The sequence below is a fragment of the Anopheles nili genome, chromosome 2 (assembly GCF_943737925.1).
Source record: "Anopheles nili chromosome 2, idAnoNiliSN_F5_01, whole genome shotgun sequence".
NCBI lineage: Eukaryota > Metazoa > Arthropoda > Insecta > Diptera > Culicidae > Anopheles > Anopheles nili.
Window position 1 is genome coordinate 54,817,460 of NC_071291.1, and position 22,050 is coordinate 54,839,509.

At 48.4% G+C, this 22,050-nt stretch overlaps 1 protein-coding gene across 1 annotated transcript in view; it reads right to left on the reverse strand.

Moving 5' to 3' along the window:
• The window catches only part of LOC128730248 (protein O-mannosyl-transferase Tmtc3-like), a 106,336-nt gene extending 85,289 nt beyond the window's left edge, over positions 1–21,047 (reverse strand). The window contains exon 1 of the mRNA XM_053823284.1: positions 20,568–21,047. Coding sequence (XP_053679259.1) covers positions 20,568–20,753 — 186 coding nt within the window. The 5' untranslated portion in view covers positions 20,754–21,047. The remainder of the gene's footprint in view (positions 1–20,567) is intronic.
• Positions 21,048–22,050: the final 1,003 nt, after the last annotated feature.

The following is a 22,050-nucleotide window of genomic DNA, read 5'->3' on the forward strand; positions in this document are numbered from 1 at the left end:
ATTCATTCGTTTTAGCGCTGTTCTCTGCTATTCTACACATCTGCTACGGATATTTTTTAACGTGTCAAACTTTTCCTTCGCAACAGTAGCTTAAATCCAGCAACTGCATAAAAGTCACTCAATGTCCGGTGGCCATAAAACTTGGGGTTTAAAAGCGACAAATAATGGACACACATACACATACACACAGTTCATTTTTACAATTTTTATCAACAGTAACTTTCCTCCGAAGGATCGGTGGTGGGAGACATCCGCTTTCCACTGGCTGGTTGCTTTTCAAGCTATTTTCATGTGAAGCACCACCCGACACGGTGCCGGACATCGATTCCCAGCGGGAGTCTGACTCCTTAAGTTGTCGAACCAACGGCGTCCTCTTCTCCATGCACATAAAATGCGATCGGAGCTAAGAAAAGAACGAAAAGGGGAAAAAATACACACAGTCACAACCCGAGCACATTGCAAACCGAAAACAGCAGCTCCCAAGGCACGCAAGAAGGGGAGCAACATCCGTACGAAAAATGCTCCCTCTTTCACACGCTCATTCGATCGTACGCGGTTGACTTCGATGGCTGCATGACGCCATCGGGATGACGCCAGCTGACGCCATTCGCTCGGGCACCAAAGTTCCCTCATCTCAATCGCCCGCTGGCACCGGTCGAGCTGTATATTTTTAAGGATGAAATCCTTGTTTTTTCCCTTTCTCTCTCTCGCTCTTCTTCGCGACGATGTTGCCGGGGCTTTGTGGGGATCGGCCGGCAAGCAGCGGGTTTGGTCATGCTTCATGCTTTCCCAGCTGGCACGGGATTGATACGGTTCCGTGTATGGAATGAGCGGAGTAGAAAAAAAAACTAAAGTGAAACCTCGCCAGCCTGGAAGGCCACAAAAGCGTAATCCCATGGCAAGCTCGATCGCTTCCCTTTTTGTTTTTCCATCGAGCAGTAGCTGGTGGGCAAAAAAAATCGATACAGCAACGGTCCAACAGCGCCCTAAAGCCTGCTGCAGCGGCTTACAACCACTCTCAAGCTTCTTCAGCCGATTTCCGCTCGTGATTTGTCTCTTCAGGGAGCTCGCAGCAAACAACAAAAAATTGGAGCACCGTAAAAAATCGAGTAAGATGGCCGACTTCTTCAGGATGGAACCGGAACTGACCTTTCGCTCTGTTCAACCCTCAACGGGAATCGTTCCAAAAGGGATGCGACAAATGTTCGCCTCGGTAGAAACGGTAAAGTGCATCCGAGTGGCACCGTGTGTTACTTCATCAGCAGGCGCATTACTGGGGCGAAACGGAATGAGATCAAAGGGTTTTTTCCCCAGGAGCCCTTATGCAAAAATGCCGTTTTGTAGGGTAGCAACAGAAAGGCTGCATAATAAGGTGGGTTTTACAAGTAATGCACATAAGCGAACGTTGGGATGCAAGTATAGCGAAGGACAACTATACATGGGTTAGTTAGATGCATTCGTGTTAGTACAGAAGAAAATTGGTGCGCATTTTTCTGACAACGAAGAACATGCATTTCACATTCTAGGTCAAATTGGAGATTCTACTGCTGCCCGAATTACATAATATTAGATGAGAATTTAATAAAAAAAAACAGTAAAGTGAATACTTCTTTTATATTGATTTTTCAAACCACACTTTATTCTAGTCGATCGTGCTAGAGGGGCGTGGATGCAAAAATCAACAATACAACTTGCTCAAGTCATCTCTTTAATAATCTAGTTTGTTTGACTTTCACCAGTACCTACTGTACTGTATGCATTGGGCACAATGTGCACCATCGGGTGGGTCTATGAATAACCAAATTTAATTATTAAAGTGGATCGATTTTGCTGCAACCGCAATGTGCACTCGTTTGCAGGCAATATTGAATACACTTTCATCGTTTTTCCTACAATGCAGGAACACCCACCAAGCGCGGTGTGTAGCGCTATTGAATTAACTTTCTGCTGAGCTCGCACAGCAAAAATGCCATGACTAACCATACTTTTGTGTCAAATCGAACAATTAAACAACACTTAAAATTACCATCACCGTGATTCTCGGGAGTAGTGAACATTTTTTAAACTTCCGTTCCTAAAATCCCGTTTGTATGGATCACACACAAAAGCAAGCTTTTCAATCGTGATGAATTGAATGACGGAGCGGTACGAGTTCGGGAAGAATAAAGTGCAACATATTTCAAACAGCCTCGCCGTACAAAAAAAGGGGGCCCATTACCCAATAGGTGCAGTGGAATGAAACAGTGAGCAAAATTACTCAATTACCATTTTGCTAGATTAAAATTTCAATCAAAAAAGGCTCGACCACCGTTTCGCCACAACCACCACTGAACGAGGTTCGCGTCGTGCACACCAAACGGGCCGTACAAACAGACACGCACACACGTGGATAGAAAATTCATTTCATCATTAATAAATTTTAAAAGAGAGAGAACAAAAACAACAACACAGAAACGCGGCAGCGACGAAGCGCACACGTCTGATTATGATTGGTTGACTGGAAAGCAGTAAAGCCACCGCCGGTCAGGGTCGCAACCCAAGCTCTCTCTCTCTTGTGATGCACCAAAAATGCAGTCCAATACCCATTCGAATGCTTTCCCGCCGCTGGTGGTAGTGTCAAAGCTGGTGCGGTGAAATTGACGTGCACCGCTTGAATATTCAAAGTGAGACAGATCGGAAGAGGAAAAAAGGAAAAATGAAAAAAAAAAAACACACACACACACACACACGCCCACACACCAATCATTGCGTCGAGAGTAATGAGAAAAATTTAATAACTTTTCCTCATTTGTGACCAGCTGGGGGTGGTTTTTGGCCGGTTTGGCTTTTACGCATTTCGCAGCCGATGGCAACGAACAGCGGTACGGAAAGTGGCCTACGGGTTGGATAAGTTGTAGCGATACGCAAACGCACCGTGGAAATGGTGCCCGCTATTCGGTTGATTTTAATTTTCCACTCCACCCAACGGGGGTTTTATCCTGCGGGCTGGGGGGCACACACAAAAAAAAAGCCTTCACCACTCGAGGAAGTCGAGGAACAAAACCGAAGGAGTGATTAACATATGCCGCGGTTCGTGGTCCAAGTGGAAGCTGATGGCCTCATTTCCATTGGCTTCCGTCGCGGGCTGCGGATGAAAGCGCAATTGAATATTTTCCGGGAAGGGATATGACACAACCTTGCGATAAAATGCTGTTGTTTTCTCCACCGTTATACCGCGCAACGCGAATCCCTTGCACCGGTGAATAATCGGGTTTAATGCTGCGTGTTTTTCTCGGTGAAAAATCATCCAAACCAGCCCATTTCGGGCACGCGTGGGATGATTAATAGAGTTCGCAACGTGACAATGTCCACCTCTCGTGTCGGCGTTAATGAGATTCTCCGGTTCTCCTGGATCGACGAGCCGAACATCGACATCACAGCGAGCAGGCCGCCGAGGGTCACATTACTCTTCCTGCATCTGCACAAGACAAAAGATGGATGAAAGGCGAACACGCGACCCGGCGTTCGTTCGTCCATGCATCAACGTCAACGTGCAGCCACCGGGACGCTTCCGTTTCGAAATGCGAAAATAGCTCGTCCATCGTCAGCGTTGTACAGTTGTACGTACCTGTCGTTGTTTTCATTAATTTTTACAACCACTTCGCAGCACGGAGAACAGAGAGAGGTGAGTGAAAATTCGACGAAAACAAGGGGGAAAACTCGTGAACAAAAGAATAACAAAACACACCACCCCGTGTCATGCACAGCACATGGCAAAATATGACACGAGCGATAATCAAGCGGCTCGTGTTGTGCGAAAGAGAACGCAAACGAACGCCAAAAACTATGGAAATTGAGCGAAAATACTCCACAAGAATGCATTGCTGCGGGACTGCACGCGCGCGGCATTCGGGGAGTCAGGTTTAAGTGCATCGGTGCAATTTGCACTGGTTTAAAATGGCCCCGCGATCGATTAAAATATCAACAAATCCTCGTTGGCGAAGGAACGCTATCGGATGGTTGAAATTGATAATTGCACTATATTGTTATCGTTTGCCGCTGTCAGTTTTGCCTCAATTCATTATGAGTTTTTTGTTTTGTTATTGTTCGCTTCACTTTTGTTTCACACCCCATTTGCAGAGTACGCACTGTTGCACATGGATGGAATTTTCTGCATTCCGTAACAATCGTATCTGATCGATGCGAACGGCCGGATTAACTGCATGATGTCCGTTCCGGTATGGCTTTGGGTCGCAAGCCAGTGGGGTATTGATTTTTTCGCTCGTTTTCGTTCGCTATCGAGAGATTACCGGGGCTGACAAATTAAAATTAGCCAGCAACGATCAATCGATTGGAGTTTGTTTGTGCAAAAAATGTTCAGCACAATTGTAACGCTATATTTTATTATACTTCCGCATTTTAAACACCAACAGCTCATCTGCACGCTAATGGAAACGCATTTAAAAGCAATAAAAACAGTCGGAATTTGTTCCAATATTATCAGCAGCACTGCTTCTGCCCCACGAGAGGAATGTGACAAATCCTGGCCACACCACCTTAGATAAGGCACTGCCATCACCGAATTGGAGGGCTGGGAAAGAGCCACAAATCTTCAAGAAAACAGCCCTGAGCCCTGAGTCCCGCAGCTTGTGTCTCGGGTTCTGACCGAATGCGACCCAAAGGCAATCGCACCAGCGCTGTGGATGTGTCAACCTTTTGGAAACCTCCCAGCCGACATCGCCACCGGCGGGAGCAACAGATAGGGAATGGTATCAAGGATTCGGTCCCTACGCCCGCAGGAAAGGAAGATGCGTTTTCATTCCAGCTCGAGCCCAAAGGAAAGATTTGTGCAAAAAGAAGCCCTCGCACAGAAGCCCCGCAGAGGATAGAACAAAACGAATAGATGAACGAGAAGTGGAGAGAGAGAGAGAGAGAGAGAGAGAGAGAGAGAGAACGGAAAAGGAAACCTTAGGCAGATGGTATCTAGCCCCCAGGAATGGCAGGCTTCGGATACGCGAAGCGTAATCACAAAATTTACACTCCTTCTGGGGATTCCGTGGAATGGAAGCTCTGTGCCAGGGTTTTTCCTGCCTTCTAAATTGCCCCCGTCGTACAGGGGCGGGGGGAGGAGGCCTTCACCGCTCGCAACTGCTTCTGACCGCTGAGAAGTTGTTTCGAGGTTGTTTTTTTCTATTTGCCTTGCGTTTTTTCGCTGCCTCGCACCGCGGGCTGGAACGCGTTTGCTCAGAGGCCAAAGGCCTCCGGATTTGAGCTTTTTTTTTTCTTCACAGGCCGACTGTTTTCCACGTCGAGTGTTTTTCCCCCTCGAGTGCCGGAAACCGGATGCGACGAATTCTGCCACCGACCGACGCCCGACCGACGATGAGGGTGGAAACTACAGATTTATGGCAAAACTTGAACCAACCCGGGTGGTGCCCGGTCACCCGGTGTGGCCGAAAGGGTTTTCCCTCCGAACGGGAACGGGAAATTAGTCGCTCCCATTCCGGATCCTGCGATCGAGATAAAAAAACACCAACGCAAGTTATGCTTGTCGTCCGTGTTTAATTTCGGCTGTATTTGTCTGGTTTATTTCTTTGGCCGGTTCCCAACGATCCCCGTGTCCTCAGGCTCCCGTGCGATTGGCTTTTCCGGCGGCCAATTTCCACCGGCCAGATTTATCCTCCGCCTCCTTATCTTGACAGTTGGGTCGTAGTACCCTGGTTTATCTGCGAATCGCCCACGCTCGGTGAAGTTTTCCGCATTTCCCGCGAGAGAGCCCTCCCGAAGACGCGGTCACATTTTGGAATTCGTTTATTTCATTTCTTGTTGTCGGGTTTCCGATTTCAATGGCAGCAAATAGAAAAAGGGACAAGTTAAAAACTCAAGCGCAACCGTTGTAACAACAACCGTACACATGGCGGTACGACGGTGCATGACGAAGCAACTGTTCATTTCCCTCCCCGAAAAAAACCAAACTATCGGATGGCCAGCGGTGGCGTCGGAAAGCACCAGGAATTAGCTTATAAATTGGCTGATTTGAATACTAAATTGATCATTAGCCACACGGGGCTAGTGAAAGTGGTGCGTGATCACGCTGGCGTGACGTGACGAAAGGCCACCATAGAAAGAGAGAGAGAGAGAGAGAGAGAGAGAGGGCTAGAGAGCAAAACAAAAAACAAGACACAGAAAAAAACGCAAAACGACTAGACTTTGCGGCGTACACAGAGCGGGAAACGGGATTCGAACGCTACTCGACATGGCGCACGTTTTGCCTTCGGTGGCTTCCGCTAGCTGACTGGCTAGCGAGGAAAATGTAATATAAAGATAAGTCCGAGATGCGGTACGGCTTTCGGTGCTGTTGCCACTCCGCGGGCCACTCCACTTAACCGTCTTTGATGATGAGAATGACAATTAGCACCGTCTGGCGGGACCATAACCAACGGTAGGGCGGCAAAAACGCACCAGCCACATAGCGGAACCGTATTGTCGAACGGAAGCGAACCCTTTTTTTTTCTTGACGAAACCCTATCGCTCCCATCTCAACTGCTCTATTTCGACGTGGAAAAACCCACCATCGCTTCCGTGACAGCACTCATGACGGAGTTCCCAAGAGCCGGGCAACGAGCGCGCTTCTTGAACGATCCGGGAGAAAATTGCGATTGGACATTACGGGCGGCACTGCGTCACTAGGGGTTTGGCCTACTTTGTATGCTTTCCATTTCTATGGCCACCCGGCCACACACCCGAGCACATAATTGACGCAAGCGAGCGAAAGTTTCCTTTCTTTGCGCTTCCATCCGTCTTTTCTGGGAGGATCTACTTTTTAAAGCATCTTCCACTGGAGTAGCTACACGGAGAGGAGCAACAACACAAAAAAAAACCAGCTCCACCAAAAAGCAACTCCTGATAGCAACGGATTAGGCAAGGATACATGTCTCGGGGGTTGATTTCGGCTGTTCGGTGCGGATCCATGCTAACGAGTGCTGATTCCGGGAAATGAATACGAACGAATGCTAATTGGATCGAAGACCGACGCGGGGAGCCTCGGTGGGCATATAATCACGCGCCACTGCCACGATTCGGCTTGGCTGAAGTTCAAGGACACTCTGGTGATGGGGAGAGAGAGAGAGAGAGAGCACACACCCGGAAGGTCCTTTAAAGGTCGAACGGCAATGATGGAAAAGCGTGAGACGAGCGCAGCGAAACGAGACCTCGACTCATTACCGTGCCGTGATCCATGACAAGAAGTTTTTTTTCCTTCATTCGTCTCGTAATGAGCAGGAAATGTTGCGCTGTGGCTGCTGATGCGGATCGTCAAGGGAAATCAAACGAGAAATAATACATGGAAATTACATTGAGGACTGTGGAAAGAAGGCTCAAAAGTTGTCAAAAGTTCAAGCAGCAACTTTAAAGATGGTGTAGGCTCAAAATAATACTTCAAAATAGCGCATCATCAACCGAGGGGCATTAGGTACAGTTGCAATTTTACAAATTATATGATTTCGTACCCATTTGAAAGCCTTGCTTGATTCATTTCGTCACACGGTTGCCGTTATTCCTCTCTTGTTTGTTGTTCCTCTAGGTCGAGGCCATTTTTGGAACGGAAAATACCAACCGTAACGAAGCCGTTTGTGTTGAGCTTGCGCAATCCCCCGACGACCCAGCGCGGATGGGCTCAAGATGAAACGAAAACACACCTATATTGTGCATGGGGAGCTCGGAAAAGTACCGGGAGCAACGAAAAAAAAACCTCCCACACTACAAAACGAACAGGAATATTCTTCCTATGCGGGAGGAAAAACACTGACCGGTGCGGGCGAAACTATTCGCCGGTTGCAAGTGTGCAACCGTGCGGAAAAAACAACCCACTCGTCCCGTGGTGCAAGGGGGTTTCCCTCGGCTTGGGTGAAAATAATCAAATACTAGAATAAACACATCGCTTCTATCATTTCCGGCCACCCGGGTGGGCTGGGGCGGCTTTGGTCCGGCTGACTGAATCAACATCATCCTCACACTCACGCGTGTTGGTGCGAAAACGTGCCAGTTTCCACCCGGCTAGTGCCCTTGTTTGCCGGTCCAACGAGGTGCGAAAAGTATGAACCTGCACTTCTGAATACGTGCTCTTTTTTTCTTCTCTTCATCGCGATGTTGTCTCGCGGCCCGCGTCATACTCGGCTCGGGTGTGAGTCATTTTTTTTCCTCTTGGTTGTTGCCATTATTGTGAAAACCGTTTTTCGAAATTTGCGGGTTTTGTGCGCGAAACAGCGCGTTACGGTTGTGATCGAGCGAACGGCACCCGGAAGCGTACGTTGCCAAATTTCCGAAACGGGTTCGTGACAATGGCCAAAAATTCAGGCATGAGTGCTACGGATTGGCGCATTTTGGGGCGCTGCCGTTTGCCAACGCGCTACACCTCGGGTGCATTGGGTGGGAAATTTAACGTGGTGTTGGTTCGCAAGATGAAGCAAAAAAAAACACGACTGCGAACTCATGTGAAAGAGATTTTTGTGGTGCAAAACTGAACCCAGAAGAAGCCTCTCGAAGGATTGTTTAATTTTTGTATTCCATTCAAGATTTCAAACCGCAAAATTAATAAGCATTTTGTATAAAAGGAAACATGCAGAATTCACAATCTGTTCACGTTCAGTACCAGATTTGAGGAATTTTTTTTTCTTCTTTAAGAATCATCCCCAAATCAAGCCCCATCACATACCACAAGCACATAAAAGCGTACTCTTTCCGGTCTACGTGCCTGTCGGGAAGGATGGAAGCGCAACATAACGCACTGAATGATGGGAGACTGATGCCAGTGTGCATCATATTCGGCACCACACTAAGAGGAAAAAAAAACACCAAAACGAATCCCAAAATGCACCAGCAGAAGGTACCGAAGGCGAGCTCGTTTGGCCACGTAAACAACGGCCACCAGCAGCTCGGCAGCCAAACCACATGCACCTGCGTTCCGGATCTGGCCGAATTTCCGACAGTCGTCATGAATATCCTGCAAATTCGTCCCCATTACGGCAGGCGGATTTTTGCTCGTCCCCCAGCTCGTCTGTGGGAACAGTTTTTCCTCTTCTGCCGGACGGCAATCTCAGGCTCAGGTCGTGATTCATATCGTCCCAGCACCGAATTGTGCACCGCAGCGGATGCAAAACAAACCAATCACATCCGGAAAGGAATCCGGGGTGGCGAGACTTGCAGCGCACAAAGAAAACACGTCCCTGCAGCAGTGCAAGGACCTTCAACCGTACGGCCGAGGGAGAAAATGAGCACAAACATTGACATTCTGACGAGCCAAGATGCAGGCCAAGTGCTCTCGCCTTTCACCGAATCGAAAAAAAAGAAAGACAGACGCCCACGTTGCACTGTTCGCAAAAAGATACCGCTTTGGCACACATTGTCCGGACAGAAGCCCTCGAAACCGAACTTTAATCCGATCAGTGCTTGGTGTCGGTACCACAGCTAGTGGTTAGTGAGTAAAGCTAGGTATCCACGGGAAAAAAATGATATCAGCACAGCGAACGAGAGGGAAAGAAAGAGAGCGTCAGAAGGAGAATAGTAGCGACCGAAAGGACATCGCGTACGAGACGGTGCGAGGTCGACGGAACATCACAGAGACGCAGACACCTACCGGAGATGGGAATGAATTATTCATCTTATGAGTTTTTGGAGAATGCATCAGATACGCCACATCACTTATGATTGTGGGAAGATTGGAAAGGATTTCCGGTTCCTGATCTCGCAAGTGTGGTGGGTTTAGTGTGGGCGAGAGAGAGAGAGAGAGAGAGCGAGAGAGGGAAAAAACAGCTCGTCGGCAAATGGAATGGATACTTGGAAGTTGAACGACACGTTTCGGAATCACAACGCGCGGTCGGGTTTGCTACCGGAAGTGCCACGAGCGAACGTGACGAATGACGAAAGAAATGGACGAATTGTTGGAGGAAAAACTAAATCATGCTGCACCAAGGGGAGCATTTTTTTTTCTCCCATTGGCAATCGCACAAAGTTCCCAAGGAGTACCCGCAGAAATTCCCAGCTTCATGGGTGTCCTTTTTTTTGCCAAACGCCAGAGCCATCGAATTAAAGACTGCCGCGACTCCGTCAACGCTCGTTGAATTAAAGAAAGATTTCACGGTGAACCTGATAAAGCTCCAGCTAATTTACACACTTTCCCGGTGCCTGTTGCCTAACAAAATCATTACAATAAAAAGACATTATGCAATCACGGGGAAAGTTTTATGCCATCAAATCTCAGGCTGGGCACATTTGCCGAAATGGACTAGCGGCTATGGCAAGCGATGACTATGGCGATCAGCATAAACTTGCGGCAAAGATGGCCATTGTTCTTTGTTTAACTATCTCCAGCTAGCTTCACCGTAGAAGCAGGAACCCGTTAAACTCTTTTCTGCTCTCCTTCCTCGTCGAGTTGGCAATTACCGATAGGTGTGGCGTGATTTCACGAAAATGGCTCCAAAGTTTCGTGAAAAAAAAAATTGCCTCCACCATCTTGGGCGTTTCCACTTATCACAAAGTAATCCCAGCTGTCAGTAACATAATTACAGGCCGGATCGTTGTGTTGTTTTAACGAGTGCCGCCAGGTCGTTGTACGTAGTAATTTTCACACACCCACCGACCGACAGATAATAGCGAGACAGCTTGGCCATCCCACCCAGGCGGCGCGAGTTAAAGCGCACAGAACAATAGCACTGCGGCAATATTTCGCAGGCCGCGGCGTCTGTTTTGTTTGCTTGGAAGCACCTGGCCGTGGCCGGGGAGCAGGAGAGTCCTGCCGAAACATTTCGATGCAAAACAAGCTGCCCCCACCCGGGCGAAAGGCAATACGAAGCGAAATTAACTTAATCTTTCTTTCGGGGAAAATCAACGTCCCAAAAATTACGCAAACCGGGACAGTCGACGCGATTAGACCAAAACCACGGTTGGTGGGATTGTGCTGACACAGCTCAATGGTAAGCAAATTATGTCATGAAACTTTTGCACCCAGCACACGGTGGCAGGAAATCTCACATCCATCCAGCACGAGAGCCGTCCGATTCTCGTTTGCTGGTTTAATTTAATAAGCTGATTTATGCCCAGTGATCATCGAGCAGACCCCGGAATTGCTTCGCTGAACGACTCGTTTCGATACGCGAGACACACAATGACAGCGCTCGAGCCTTCCGCGTGTCAGCCGAACGAATGTAACAGGTGTTTGAAAATCGACATTTGCTTTGTATTCTCTCGCCTGCGAGCTGGCTGGTGTGTTCCCAGCGGTTACACCCAATACGCCTAATGAAATGTACGCCACATCATGCTGAAGGATGCAAACATTGAAGCGTTGGTGGGAGCCGCAAATAAAAAAAAACCCCACCCACACACACACACACATACACACCACCCAACAGAACACTAAACAAAATGTGCCCACCGCTCGGGCAAATAATGCGGCCCGGGCAGAGGCTATGTTTAAACATTCTATGCGCATCGTTCCGCCTCGGGGCCCATTAACTTTAAGCATATAAAATTTTGCCCCACACCCAGGCACGGCATCGTCATGTGTTTGTGTGGTATGATTGTGGGTTGCGTTAGAGGGGTTCTCAGCGCGCGTACGGAATTAAAGGACGCTCCTGCTACTGCTGCTGCTACTGCCCGAACCCAGGCGATGGGCGAGCAACTTTCAACTTTTATGGTAACGCATATTTACATACAGGCCCGTTTCTTTCTCTCGCACTCCACCCAACAGAGTTTGCTGGCCCACACGGCATTATTGTGTTTATGTTTGCATTATAAATTTATCGCTTAGTTATTTGCTAATTTACTCCAAATCAAACAATCATTACTTATTAGGCAGGGTGAGTTTATAACCACGCGGGATGGTGTAACGCTTCGAGCAGCTTTTGGGCGTTTGTGGTTTCGGCGATTGTCGAGCATTCGCATTCACGTGAAGCGAACCTGGGTGAAAACCATCAAAGGCAAAAATTGTCATTAGCTTTGAAGCGTCAAACACCAGGCGCCTCCATCATGATGAAAGATGCGAGTTTCGGTGAAATATCATTACCCCGAAAAGCTTGCGCTTTCAGGAGCATAATGAAAAGCGCTACTTAGATGTATAAAGGCGCCTGCTAAATCATATCAGTTGCCCCAGCTGCTCGTGGGAGTTGCACAAAACAAACATGACATTAGGAAACATTTCATCTACCAGAAACAAAGAACCCGTTTGCTTCAAAGAGAAGCAAAAATACCCACGAAAACAAAACCGTCGGTGATTACTTAATTAAGAAGATGATATCAACTAAAATCGACACCAGCACGATGACGCGCACCCAAGCGCCGGCATTCCCAAACAAAACTGCTTTTGCTCGTCTCGATGTGACACACCTACGTATGAGCGAACCGCACCCTAATGAAAGAGAAGAGCTTTCACGAAAGCAGCAACAAAAAACACAGCTTCACTGCTCGACAATCCACCGTCATTCCGTCGGTGCGCGACATGAAAGAACTCATTAGATGAATCTCGTAGCCCTGAAAATGGGGCCAACGCTAACAAACGGGCACACTCGAGCACTCGGTTTTCATGGCGCTATTGAAGAGAGCGTCCTTCACCCGCGTCAGGCCCAAAGATATCGTCCAATTAGGTGTGGTGTGGAAATGAGTTGTGCCATTCGACAAAGCTTGGCCGCTGCGTCACAGCCGTTGGGCTCAACAAACCCAGCAGGCGTTTGTGATGCGTTTTGCTTCCATCCCGGAATCGAGAATACGAGAGCAGGCAGCTTGTGACCGGGATAATCGCAAGGCACTCGTGTGAGCACGAATGATGGGATTTTGATTATCACATGTCTCATTAGGCATAATGGCACCACGGGGTTTGACGCGCAACTCCAGCTCTAATTAGAAGTAATGCGAGATAAAAGTAAGACATTCTAGTGGCCTACTTTCGGGTGGCTAGCAACGATGCACAGAGAGAGAAAGAGAGAGAGCGAAAAGGATACTATTCTCGCGATAAATGATGGAAAAATGTAATTCATTTAAAGCGTACCAACAATCGAATTAATGAGCCAGAGCGCAGAATGAACAAAGGCAGTGCGAAATGAAGAACGGGTTCGTGAAGCTGATGATGATTGTGTTATTTTTAGTGGCTAACTACACACAGCAAACGAACGACATTGTTTTATTCGCTGTACCGTGTCCGCCTATCGCCACCAGGGACCAGGGGTGGGTGCTCATAATTCTCCTTAATCAACGCCGCTTTCATGCAGCAAGCAAACGTTCGATCGAAATTACCTTCTAGGAAATGTTTCCCTGCGCTGAAACGGCCATTCGTGTTCAACACAAACGGGCACGTAATAACTACCCATTGGAAAGCATAGCATTACTTAAACGAAATTGAAGCCTACCCAATGACCGAGCGCTGGGAAAAGTCAATCCAAAGCTCGACCCTCCTTCTTGCTGGGTTTTTCTAGCACGCTTTCAAATAAAAATGCCGGCACTTCACAGTACCGTACTTTCCCGAGCGCTTACTGCATCGACATCGTTCCACAAATGGTCAAATGGTGGCAAATGGTGGTTTTTTTTTGCTCAGTGAATCGCGTGACCCGCGTTTAACACGCGTAGCAAAATCGGTGCAAATGAAGCCAACCGACACGACCCACGACCCCGTCACTTTGAGAGTCGCACGAACGGCGTAGGTTTCTCGCACCAACCTTCGGAGAAGTTCAGCAGTGTCGTGCTTAAGCGGATTTGTTTCATGCAAAAGCGCACCGCACGAAGAAGCTTGCTTCGCGCGCCACAACGCACACGCCACTCTGTAGCCATGTCTGCAATGAAGAGTAATTGCCTGCAATTTCACCGGCAATGCGCTGACCAGCGGCTTCGGGTTTTATCTACGGACGTTTAAACACCCAAGGTGTGCTTATCAAGCGGCGGCAAGATAAGCGTTGAAATATTTGCACGATTTGCCCACCCCACCTGACTACCAGCAGCGAGGCGCAAATCTTGCCAGGCTTTTGTGACGCAACGCGTAACCACGATGGTAAAGTTTAATAGGACGCTCGGTGGAGACGCTTCACTTTTTCTTTCTGCATTTGATTTTAAAGCTCGCCCTGTTTTAGGACCTGCTTTCATCGCACGCGCCACCATAAAACCCATCTCCAGCACTTTGGTCTCGAGGCGAGCGAGCACCGAAACGATGCCGCGAACCTATAAACCAATTTATTTTTATAGTTACTTCTGCGGAAGGCTTCCCCGGATCGGGCTTGGAGTTCCGGCCACCCGTTCTGTGCTTGCCGCTCGTCTGCCAAAAAAAAAAGAGAAGCAAAACAAAAAATCCCCCCCCATGAATGGTTAATGTTTCGCCACCATCATTTCGTTCCGCTTAGCACGCGCAACCCGGGAGTAAAGCTACCCGGCCCGTTTCCACACTTCGGCCAGTGGCCGTTCGCCCGGTTCGCTAATGAATCTGGACCACCGGGTCCCGAGGTCAAGCTCGCCGTTCGAATGTTCGGTCGATGGTGAAAACTGTGTAGCGAACGTAACGCGGAGGAAAAACTCTCTTTTTTCGGGAGGCAGGAAAAGCCGGAACATTTTTCGGACGCCTCACCCGGTGAATGGAGAAAATTTTTACGAAAGATCGCACATTTTTGCCACGCATTTTCATGGACGGAAAACTTTTAACCTACGCGTCCATATCGCAAATTGAGCTGGCGGGCTCGCGGCGTGGTAACGAGCCGGTCGTCCGAGAGCATAAAAATTAATGATTCTCGGTATCATCTTCATTAGGATGGGGAAGAAAGGCGAATAGCGAAATTGCAGCTAAAAGGTGACCGTCGAGGTAATGACCACCGAGGGATGGCCGTTCGAAGCGCTATTTAACTTTGGCCGTTTTTATGATTAACAACATCCGTCGAATGAGTGTTTAATTCATCGATCGCAATCCTTTCAACATGATGTTCAATTAATTTTAATGGAATGCAAACCTATGTCAGTTCGTGTTTATTTTAATGATCCCCAAATTATGCACCCTAATGCCTTATCAAACTTCCAATAATCGATTTACGTGGAACGAAGAAAAGAAAAGCCAATATGTTTCATGCAAAAAAACGTATGCACAGCAGAAAAAGGATTACCGATTCCTTTTCGCCAGCCGAAAGAACCATTTCACGGTTTGCGAAAAAAAAATCGGCACACCCACACGTCCTTAATCATCTTATACGCTGGCTCGGCTCGGATAAAGCGGCTTAGCGAAGCAACAACGCAATATCACGAGCCTCACGCAGAGTAGACCGACATCGGATGGCACACGCGGGACACGGGTGGCTGCCGGTAATGCCAAATTGAAAGACATTTTGTAGTAATCATCGTAACGCGAGCACACAAGGCACAGAGAGAGTATCGAATATCCTTAATCGAATCGTGGAGGTTATTCAGCGGCAGGACTCCCGACGGTGGCGCGTCCTTTCGGTTGCGATCCATCACACAAAACCTGTGAGTGCGCGGAACCGCCTGATTAAATCTTCATCATTCGCCGTGTTGCACCTTTTCCCGATTCGATGACGAAATTGATTCCGTCAATTTTCACCCACACCGCACGCTGTAATGCTGACGCGACGCGGGTTTCGCCGAGTCATCCCACCGGGGCCGTGCTGTCGACACATGCGTGTCTCATCTTGTCAGAAGAGCTGCGTACCATTTGACGAACCGGAATCTGGAGAGTCACACGTCTTGGTGCGAAAATGTCGCCCTTTCACCCGCTCGTGGGAAGAAGAAAAAAACGTCAACTCTAAGCTTTGCACGTCTTTCTTTCTTTTTGGTGACGTGAACGAAAATGGATGGATGCGTACGTAAGCCTGTGCGGTCGTACGTGCGTGGATGGATGGGTTTTGCATTTTCCCGTCCCACGGTTGCCACCGCTTCGGTGTGCGGATGTAAAAGCGAACATGTCACGGTGGGTTACGATGAAACGAGGTACAAATGATGAGCTTTTTGCGTGTCTTCAAAGCGAGTTAGTCCGACAAAAACCTCGCGCCCACTTCAAAAGGTTGGAAACGTATCACGTCGGATGTGGTTACAAACATCAAAATAAAATTAATTAAAGAAGATCGCTTCGTTGCGGGCTCTTCACACGCGGTACAGGTACTTGACAATCGCGGATATACACGCAACCCAACCAGCAAGCCAGCAGGAGCAGGTGACGAAATCGAATTTTTATCAATCTCAATTTCGCTGGCGATGCGGTGGTCGGAAACCAAGCACCAACAGCGAGCTAGTCCCCCGCTTGTTCGGGTTCGGCGTCTTCAAGCGTCGATCGCACTCATTTCCACCACTACCGGTGTGTGAGGACGAGTTGATCACCGAGCGTAGGCAGGAAATGTACTCTCATTCGTTCACCAGTCGCGCCTACACCATCAATCTAGCGCCTACTCATCGCCATCACGTGGCGCCCATTTTCCCCGGAATGAATGAACTTCCGGCGAAAAATGTTGACATCCGCCAAAACGAAAACAAAAAAAAAAGAAAACCCAAACCAAGCGTGAAACGCAACTTTCGCAATTTAGACACGTGGGTGCCAGCGTAACTGAGCCGTGCAGGAAGAAAAGCGAGAGCGAGCGAAAGCACTGTTTGTTGAACGGCGTGTGGTTGTGTGTTGGGATGTTACAAAAATAACGTTCCATTTAATAAGAAGGTCACCCAACTTGGGCACGGAAATAGAGCTTCTCTTTTTTTTTCTTCGCTCTTGCATCTCCACGATCGACAGCTGTGTATGCTAAAATTGTAACGCCATCCAGCACGCGTACGCTCGAAAAGTAGGGATAAAAGTAGAAGGAAAATAAAAACGAACTGGAAGCTGACAACAAATCCGCCGGAATGATTATGTTTCTCGGTTGACTGGTATTACGCGCACGAGGGACGCTGCTGTTTCCAAACGAGCCAGAGAGAGAGAGAAAGAGAGAAAAGCTTTTCTTTCGCTGAACACCGTACCCCGTCCTGGAAGAGATTCGCTAAAACCATTCGTCTTCAACCCATCGGAAACAAGATACACGTGGCAAAGGACACATCTTTTAATATACTGTTGCGAGAGTATGCTAGCGACGGTGTGAGCGCGTTACTTGTGTGTTTTTTTTCTCCTCCTTTTTGTCTCTCCACCAACACCACTTTCGTGCTATTCCATTCCCCCTATAAGTGTCCTATTTCAACAGGGAGCAGCGTCGTCGCGCAGGGACACGTGAGCATTTCACCTGCCAAAACTCGCCCGATGGAGGCGCCTCACCGGTGGGGAATGAAGCCGACGCATGTCACAACCATGTGTCACTTACGGCTGTTTCACTCGGAAAAACGCACACCATCTAAAGACGAGCAGCAAAGGAGCAGGAAGAGCAACAACAACAACAAAAAAACAGGAGCCACCCAAGAAACAATGGCGACGGTAGCTGAGCTGAGCCAAGCGCGATGTGCCTGGGAATTTAATGTGATAAGGACGAGCGCGGAAAAGCCGCCCAGGCACATTAAAGCTGCGGCAGTCGGTAGGGGCTCGCTCTTTCGCTACTCCCGCGGGAAGCTCTCGACCGTGAGAAGCAATATTTCTCTGTCATTTATGTTTTACTTATGTATGCAGCTTTCGCAACACCGCTACAGGCTCAGCGCGCTTTATCTTACGACGGAGCCGGAATCTCGTTCTTTCGGCGGGATATGTGGATGCTTCGGTTGTTTTGTTTTTAATATTCTTTTTTTTTCTTCTCTCGCTCACTTAGCACACCCAGTTGCGTACGTTCGGCGAAAGCAAGTCGTGTCGAATGAAATGAGAAAATAATCTCTGTGGTAAGACTTTAAATGCCTGCCATCCCCGGTGCTCGGTAATGGGAGTGATTTGTCACGCGCTTACTTACAGCGAGTTTACCTCTGACACAATTATCAAATAATTCGACATGATTATAGATCGCGAAGTGCAAATCAGGCTAGCTGCTTGGTGTTTGGTGAATTAAAAATTAACGATCATTCTTTCGTTCAACACGAGGAGGATTTTATTTTGAACGAATAAAATCGGATCAGATAAATCGGTTGATAATAGGACAGAAGGACGATTTTGATGCAAATGTATCGAGCAAAATCTTTCCCGATGAAAGGAGTAACCATGCTCCCGTAATTCCGGCTTTTAAATCGTTTGATCTCATGCTTGCAAAACGATTTTCAGCTCAAAACGCAGCGAAGCAACTTAAAGGAAAGCCCAAAGGAACCCCCCATTCGAGTGAATATACTACCCTGAACCTGCTTCGCTTTTGATTACCCGCACGAGTACGAAGAAGTTCAATCAATTTTATTCATTCCCGCATCGGTTCGCCTCAAATGACGATCATCAAGTCGTGGAAGGAACTTCCCGGTATTCGTCGGGCACACGGAAATAAATAAAAACCATACAAAAAGCACGCCTCGACCAAAATCAATCGATTTGACGGCAATCAAGTGGTGGAATCGTAAAAAAAGGAGGGAAAACAAATCCGTGAGCGGTAAAAGAAGAAGAGAAAAAAGAAACAGCGCACACAAAATTTTCATTCGAATAAGGAACAGGAAAACGGGCGAATAAAATCGTATAGCGCCAGGAATCGCAAGCTCGTGACGCGAACAAGATTTACAGGGCGGTTGTAGGCAGCAAAAAGCTTTCGATCAGGAGAGGGAAAAAGACCAAAAAAGATGTGCCTCAAAATGGGATGATAAATGAAGTTTTCGACATAATTTTAATTAATTGGATACGATCAATAGGCATGAATAAGTGATGACTCGCATACTTCGGCAGCTGTTTCTGCCAAAGAACGATCTCTCGATGGCTCTAAATGAGCAACACCACGAGTCCCGTGAGCACGTTTTGAAATTGGCCACAATGATTTTTTTTGTTGCTCCTGGGGCTAAGAACGTTCCAACTATCCACCCCACGTGATGATACTTTTCTAGTGTGGTTTATTTATTTTTATTTAATTAATAAAACAGCATTAGGGCATGATTTTGTGGGGCCACTTTTCGACCGAATCGAACGGCCGGGTGGTTCGGTATTTGAAACGCAAAATGCAGGCACCGGGTCCAGCCCGACCCGTCGGAGCAATAAATGTCCTTTCCGGGTGCGAGTCCGTTGTGCGAGATTGGGACCGCCCGCCCGCCCGGAGGGAAATCCGGCCGAGTGCCAGTGCGTTCCCACTGTAGCTCGATTTCATCCCTTCCAGCGTCCCGAATAAGCGTTATGAATAATGCATGCCACCCGGAGGGTAGCATTCGACTGGCTTTCGGGGTTGCGCCGGGAATTCGAGACGAGGGCTTTATTATACAAACCATACATACATACATACGTATATATGGGGGGGTCCCTTTCGGAAAACGACCAATCCTCCCACACACACACACACACACCGGCGGCGGAATCCACCCGGCCGAGAACTCGTGCGGAATATTTAACGCGGGTAGCCCCACTGGAGACCGGACCCGAAATGCCAGCCTTTTTCGGGTGCTCTCTTGGGAGCTGTCTTTTGGCTGGCCGGTGGGCCTATTTTTGGTTGCATTTTTGCTTTGCTCTTTTTTTTGCGCCAGTTTGAAACCATCGCTTGGGCTTTGTTTCGCTTAGCTTCGTGATGACAACTGCTGTCGCCGTGCTAGGCAGGGTGCAAATTGGTTCCAGTGGTACCACGTGCGGCGTTCCAAACTGGGTACTAAAACGGGGACCGTTAATTTCAACACCACTTACCGCAAAGAGAGCGGGCATTGGTTCGAATTACGTTTGAAAATAATAATAAATCAAACGAAGGCAACCTTTATCAACTTCGCGTAACACTTTGCGTAAACAAACGAACGCCTGGACACACACACACGCACGCATGCACGGGTGGTGGTGGGTTGCTATTCAGATCCATCATTCGACACGCCTTTGGCTGCCTTGGCCTACACAACACACGGACCAACCTTGAAGGACCTTCCGACCCTTTACCACAGACCGAGTTTATGCGCTTCTAAGGACGATACAAGCGAACCCGCAATAAAACGCCCCCGAAAGGCGTCCGGTGGTTCGATCAAAAAACAACCCATTCTCCTCCCTCCCCCCCCTCCCCCCACTCCGAAAAACCCATTCTCCCCCTGCTCATTTTTGGAAGGTCCTTCGGCTAACGCCCTTCCGGGGCGTAGCTCGATCGATAGCTAGGCCGGGCTAGCAATCCTATTTACACGTTTTCCGAACCCAACTCCCACGGGACGAGACGGTGGACCCCCGGGCGGCAGGGAAGGGGAAGAGTATGTGGGGGGGGGAGAGTATGAATTTCCAATTTAATGACCCCAATAATTTAGTGCGCAATCGTTCCGTAAATTAAGGTGTGTATGTAACCTAATCCTCGGACCGATTTTCGTCCTTACGAACTCGGAAAACCCGGACCAAGAAAAGCTCACCCCAAAAAGTGAGCGCCACCCTCGTGGAAGGAAGTAAAAATAGGTGAAATAACATAAACCTCCGCCCGCGTCCGAAATATAGTATAAACCCATCGCCCCGTGGAGGTGAAAATAGATTCCTAGCCTCGTGCCGCGATGGTATCGCAACACTTGGCGCTTGTCGAAAGGCAACCTACCTTGTGCATCGGTGTGCCCCAGAAATCGTTGAGAAACACGTTCTTGATCGACGAGTGGGGCCGCAGGTCGCGGTTCTCCTTGATGGCGCTGATGTCGTCGAACACGAAGCCACAGTTGAGGCTGTTGTGGTAGCACAGCACGCACACCAGCGCAATCAGCGCCCCGTACAGGTGATGGGAAGCCATCCTGCCACGGTGATCCGGGGGTTCGGTTTGCGCCTCCGGGCCGCCTAGAAGTGCGGGTTTGTGTGGCTGGCCGAGGATCACCGGTACCGCGAACGCATCAGCACTCGGGAGCGTGAATATGCGGTTTGTATCACTTCCCGGCTGGGTGAAGCACTAATTCCACCGACAATCGCCACCGGCCGCACAGTTTTTTTTTTTCAGTTGTTGTTGCTGTCTGGAATGAGAAACAAGCACGAACAAGATGGATGGGATTAGCGAGATTTCGAGCCACGTGGCAGGCGTTTTATTTTATTCTTTTTTTCTATATTTGGGTTTGTGTGTGTGTGAGAGACGAATTTCCACACCCCCAACAAGGAGGCGAGTTGCAGCTTCTTATGGCGATCGTTGTGGAGCGCTTTTCTTTTAGGCTGCTTGGGAGAAACATTTTCATCCAGATTAAAATTTGACAACAAGGCAACACTACCGCTTCTTTTTGTGCTTTTTTCTTCCTTTCTTTCTTGCCTTTGCGGTATAAGCTTCGAGATTTATGCTTTTTTAAGGTGGCATTGAAGGACCCAAAGAAACACCCACCATCCCCTGGTGGGTGGACTTGCTAATGCCCAAAAAGGAATATGTATTCTTCCAGCTGCGCGTCCTACATGCGGCTCCTTGAAGAAACTAGCCGCAGGGCGTCATCCACAAACCACACCGGCTTTGGGTCGAAACTTTGCTTCTCCACACAAGGGAGATACCCTTCGGCGGGCTTTCGGTCGGTAGCACGCGGCATAATTTCTGCAGCAAATTTCCCCGCACCCAACACAAACACAAAGGCCCGGCCGCTGTCAGTAAAGTCGTTTTTGCCCATGGGGGCCGCCTCCTGGTGGGGATGGTGCCATTTTTGTGTTGTTGTTTGAGCCTCGAGAAAAAGGATCGGTTTACAAGAAACCGTTAACGCGCTTTCTCGCTCGCTTTCTCGAGGCGCCCGAGATGGCCGGGCGCGATTAAACCGTCCCGAAAGGAGGCACTAAGCCTCCGAAACGGTGGGCTACGTCACGAAACGGGACGCCTGTCAACGGGTGGCACGGAAGGCAAGTTGCATTCACCGCAACACAGGGTGACCCCTTCGTTGTGAGAAAAACTAGTCAGCGTAGGTGTGCCATCGAAAGGTGTAGTTTGAACTTTGTTTTTCACGTTGGCGGTCCCTTTCCGTTGCTGAAATGGGATTATGCAAACCTTCTGTTCGGCATACGCACAACACTGTGCGCGCATAATTTATGCCTTCTGGAGTCGTTTTACCTTTTGAAGGTGTTACCATTTT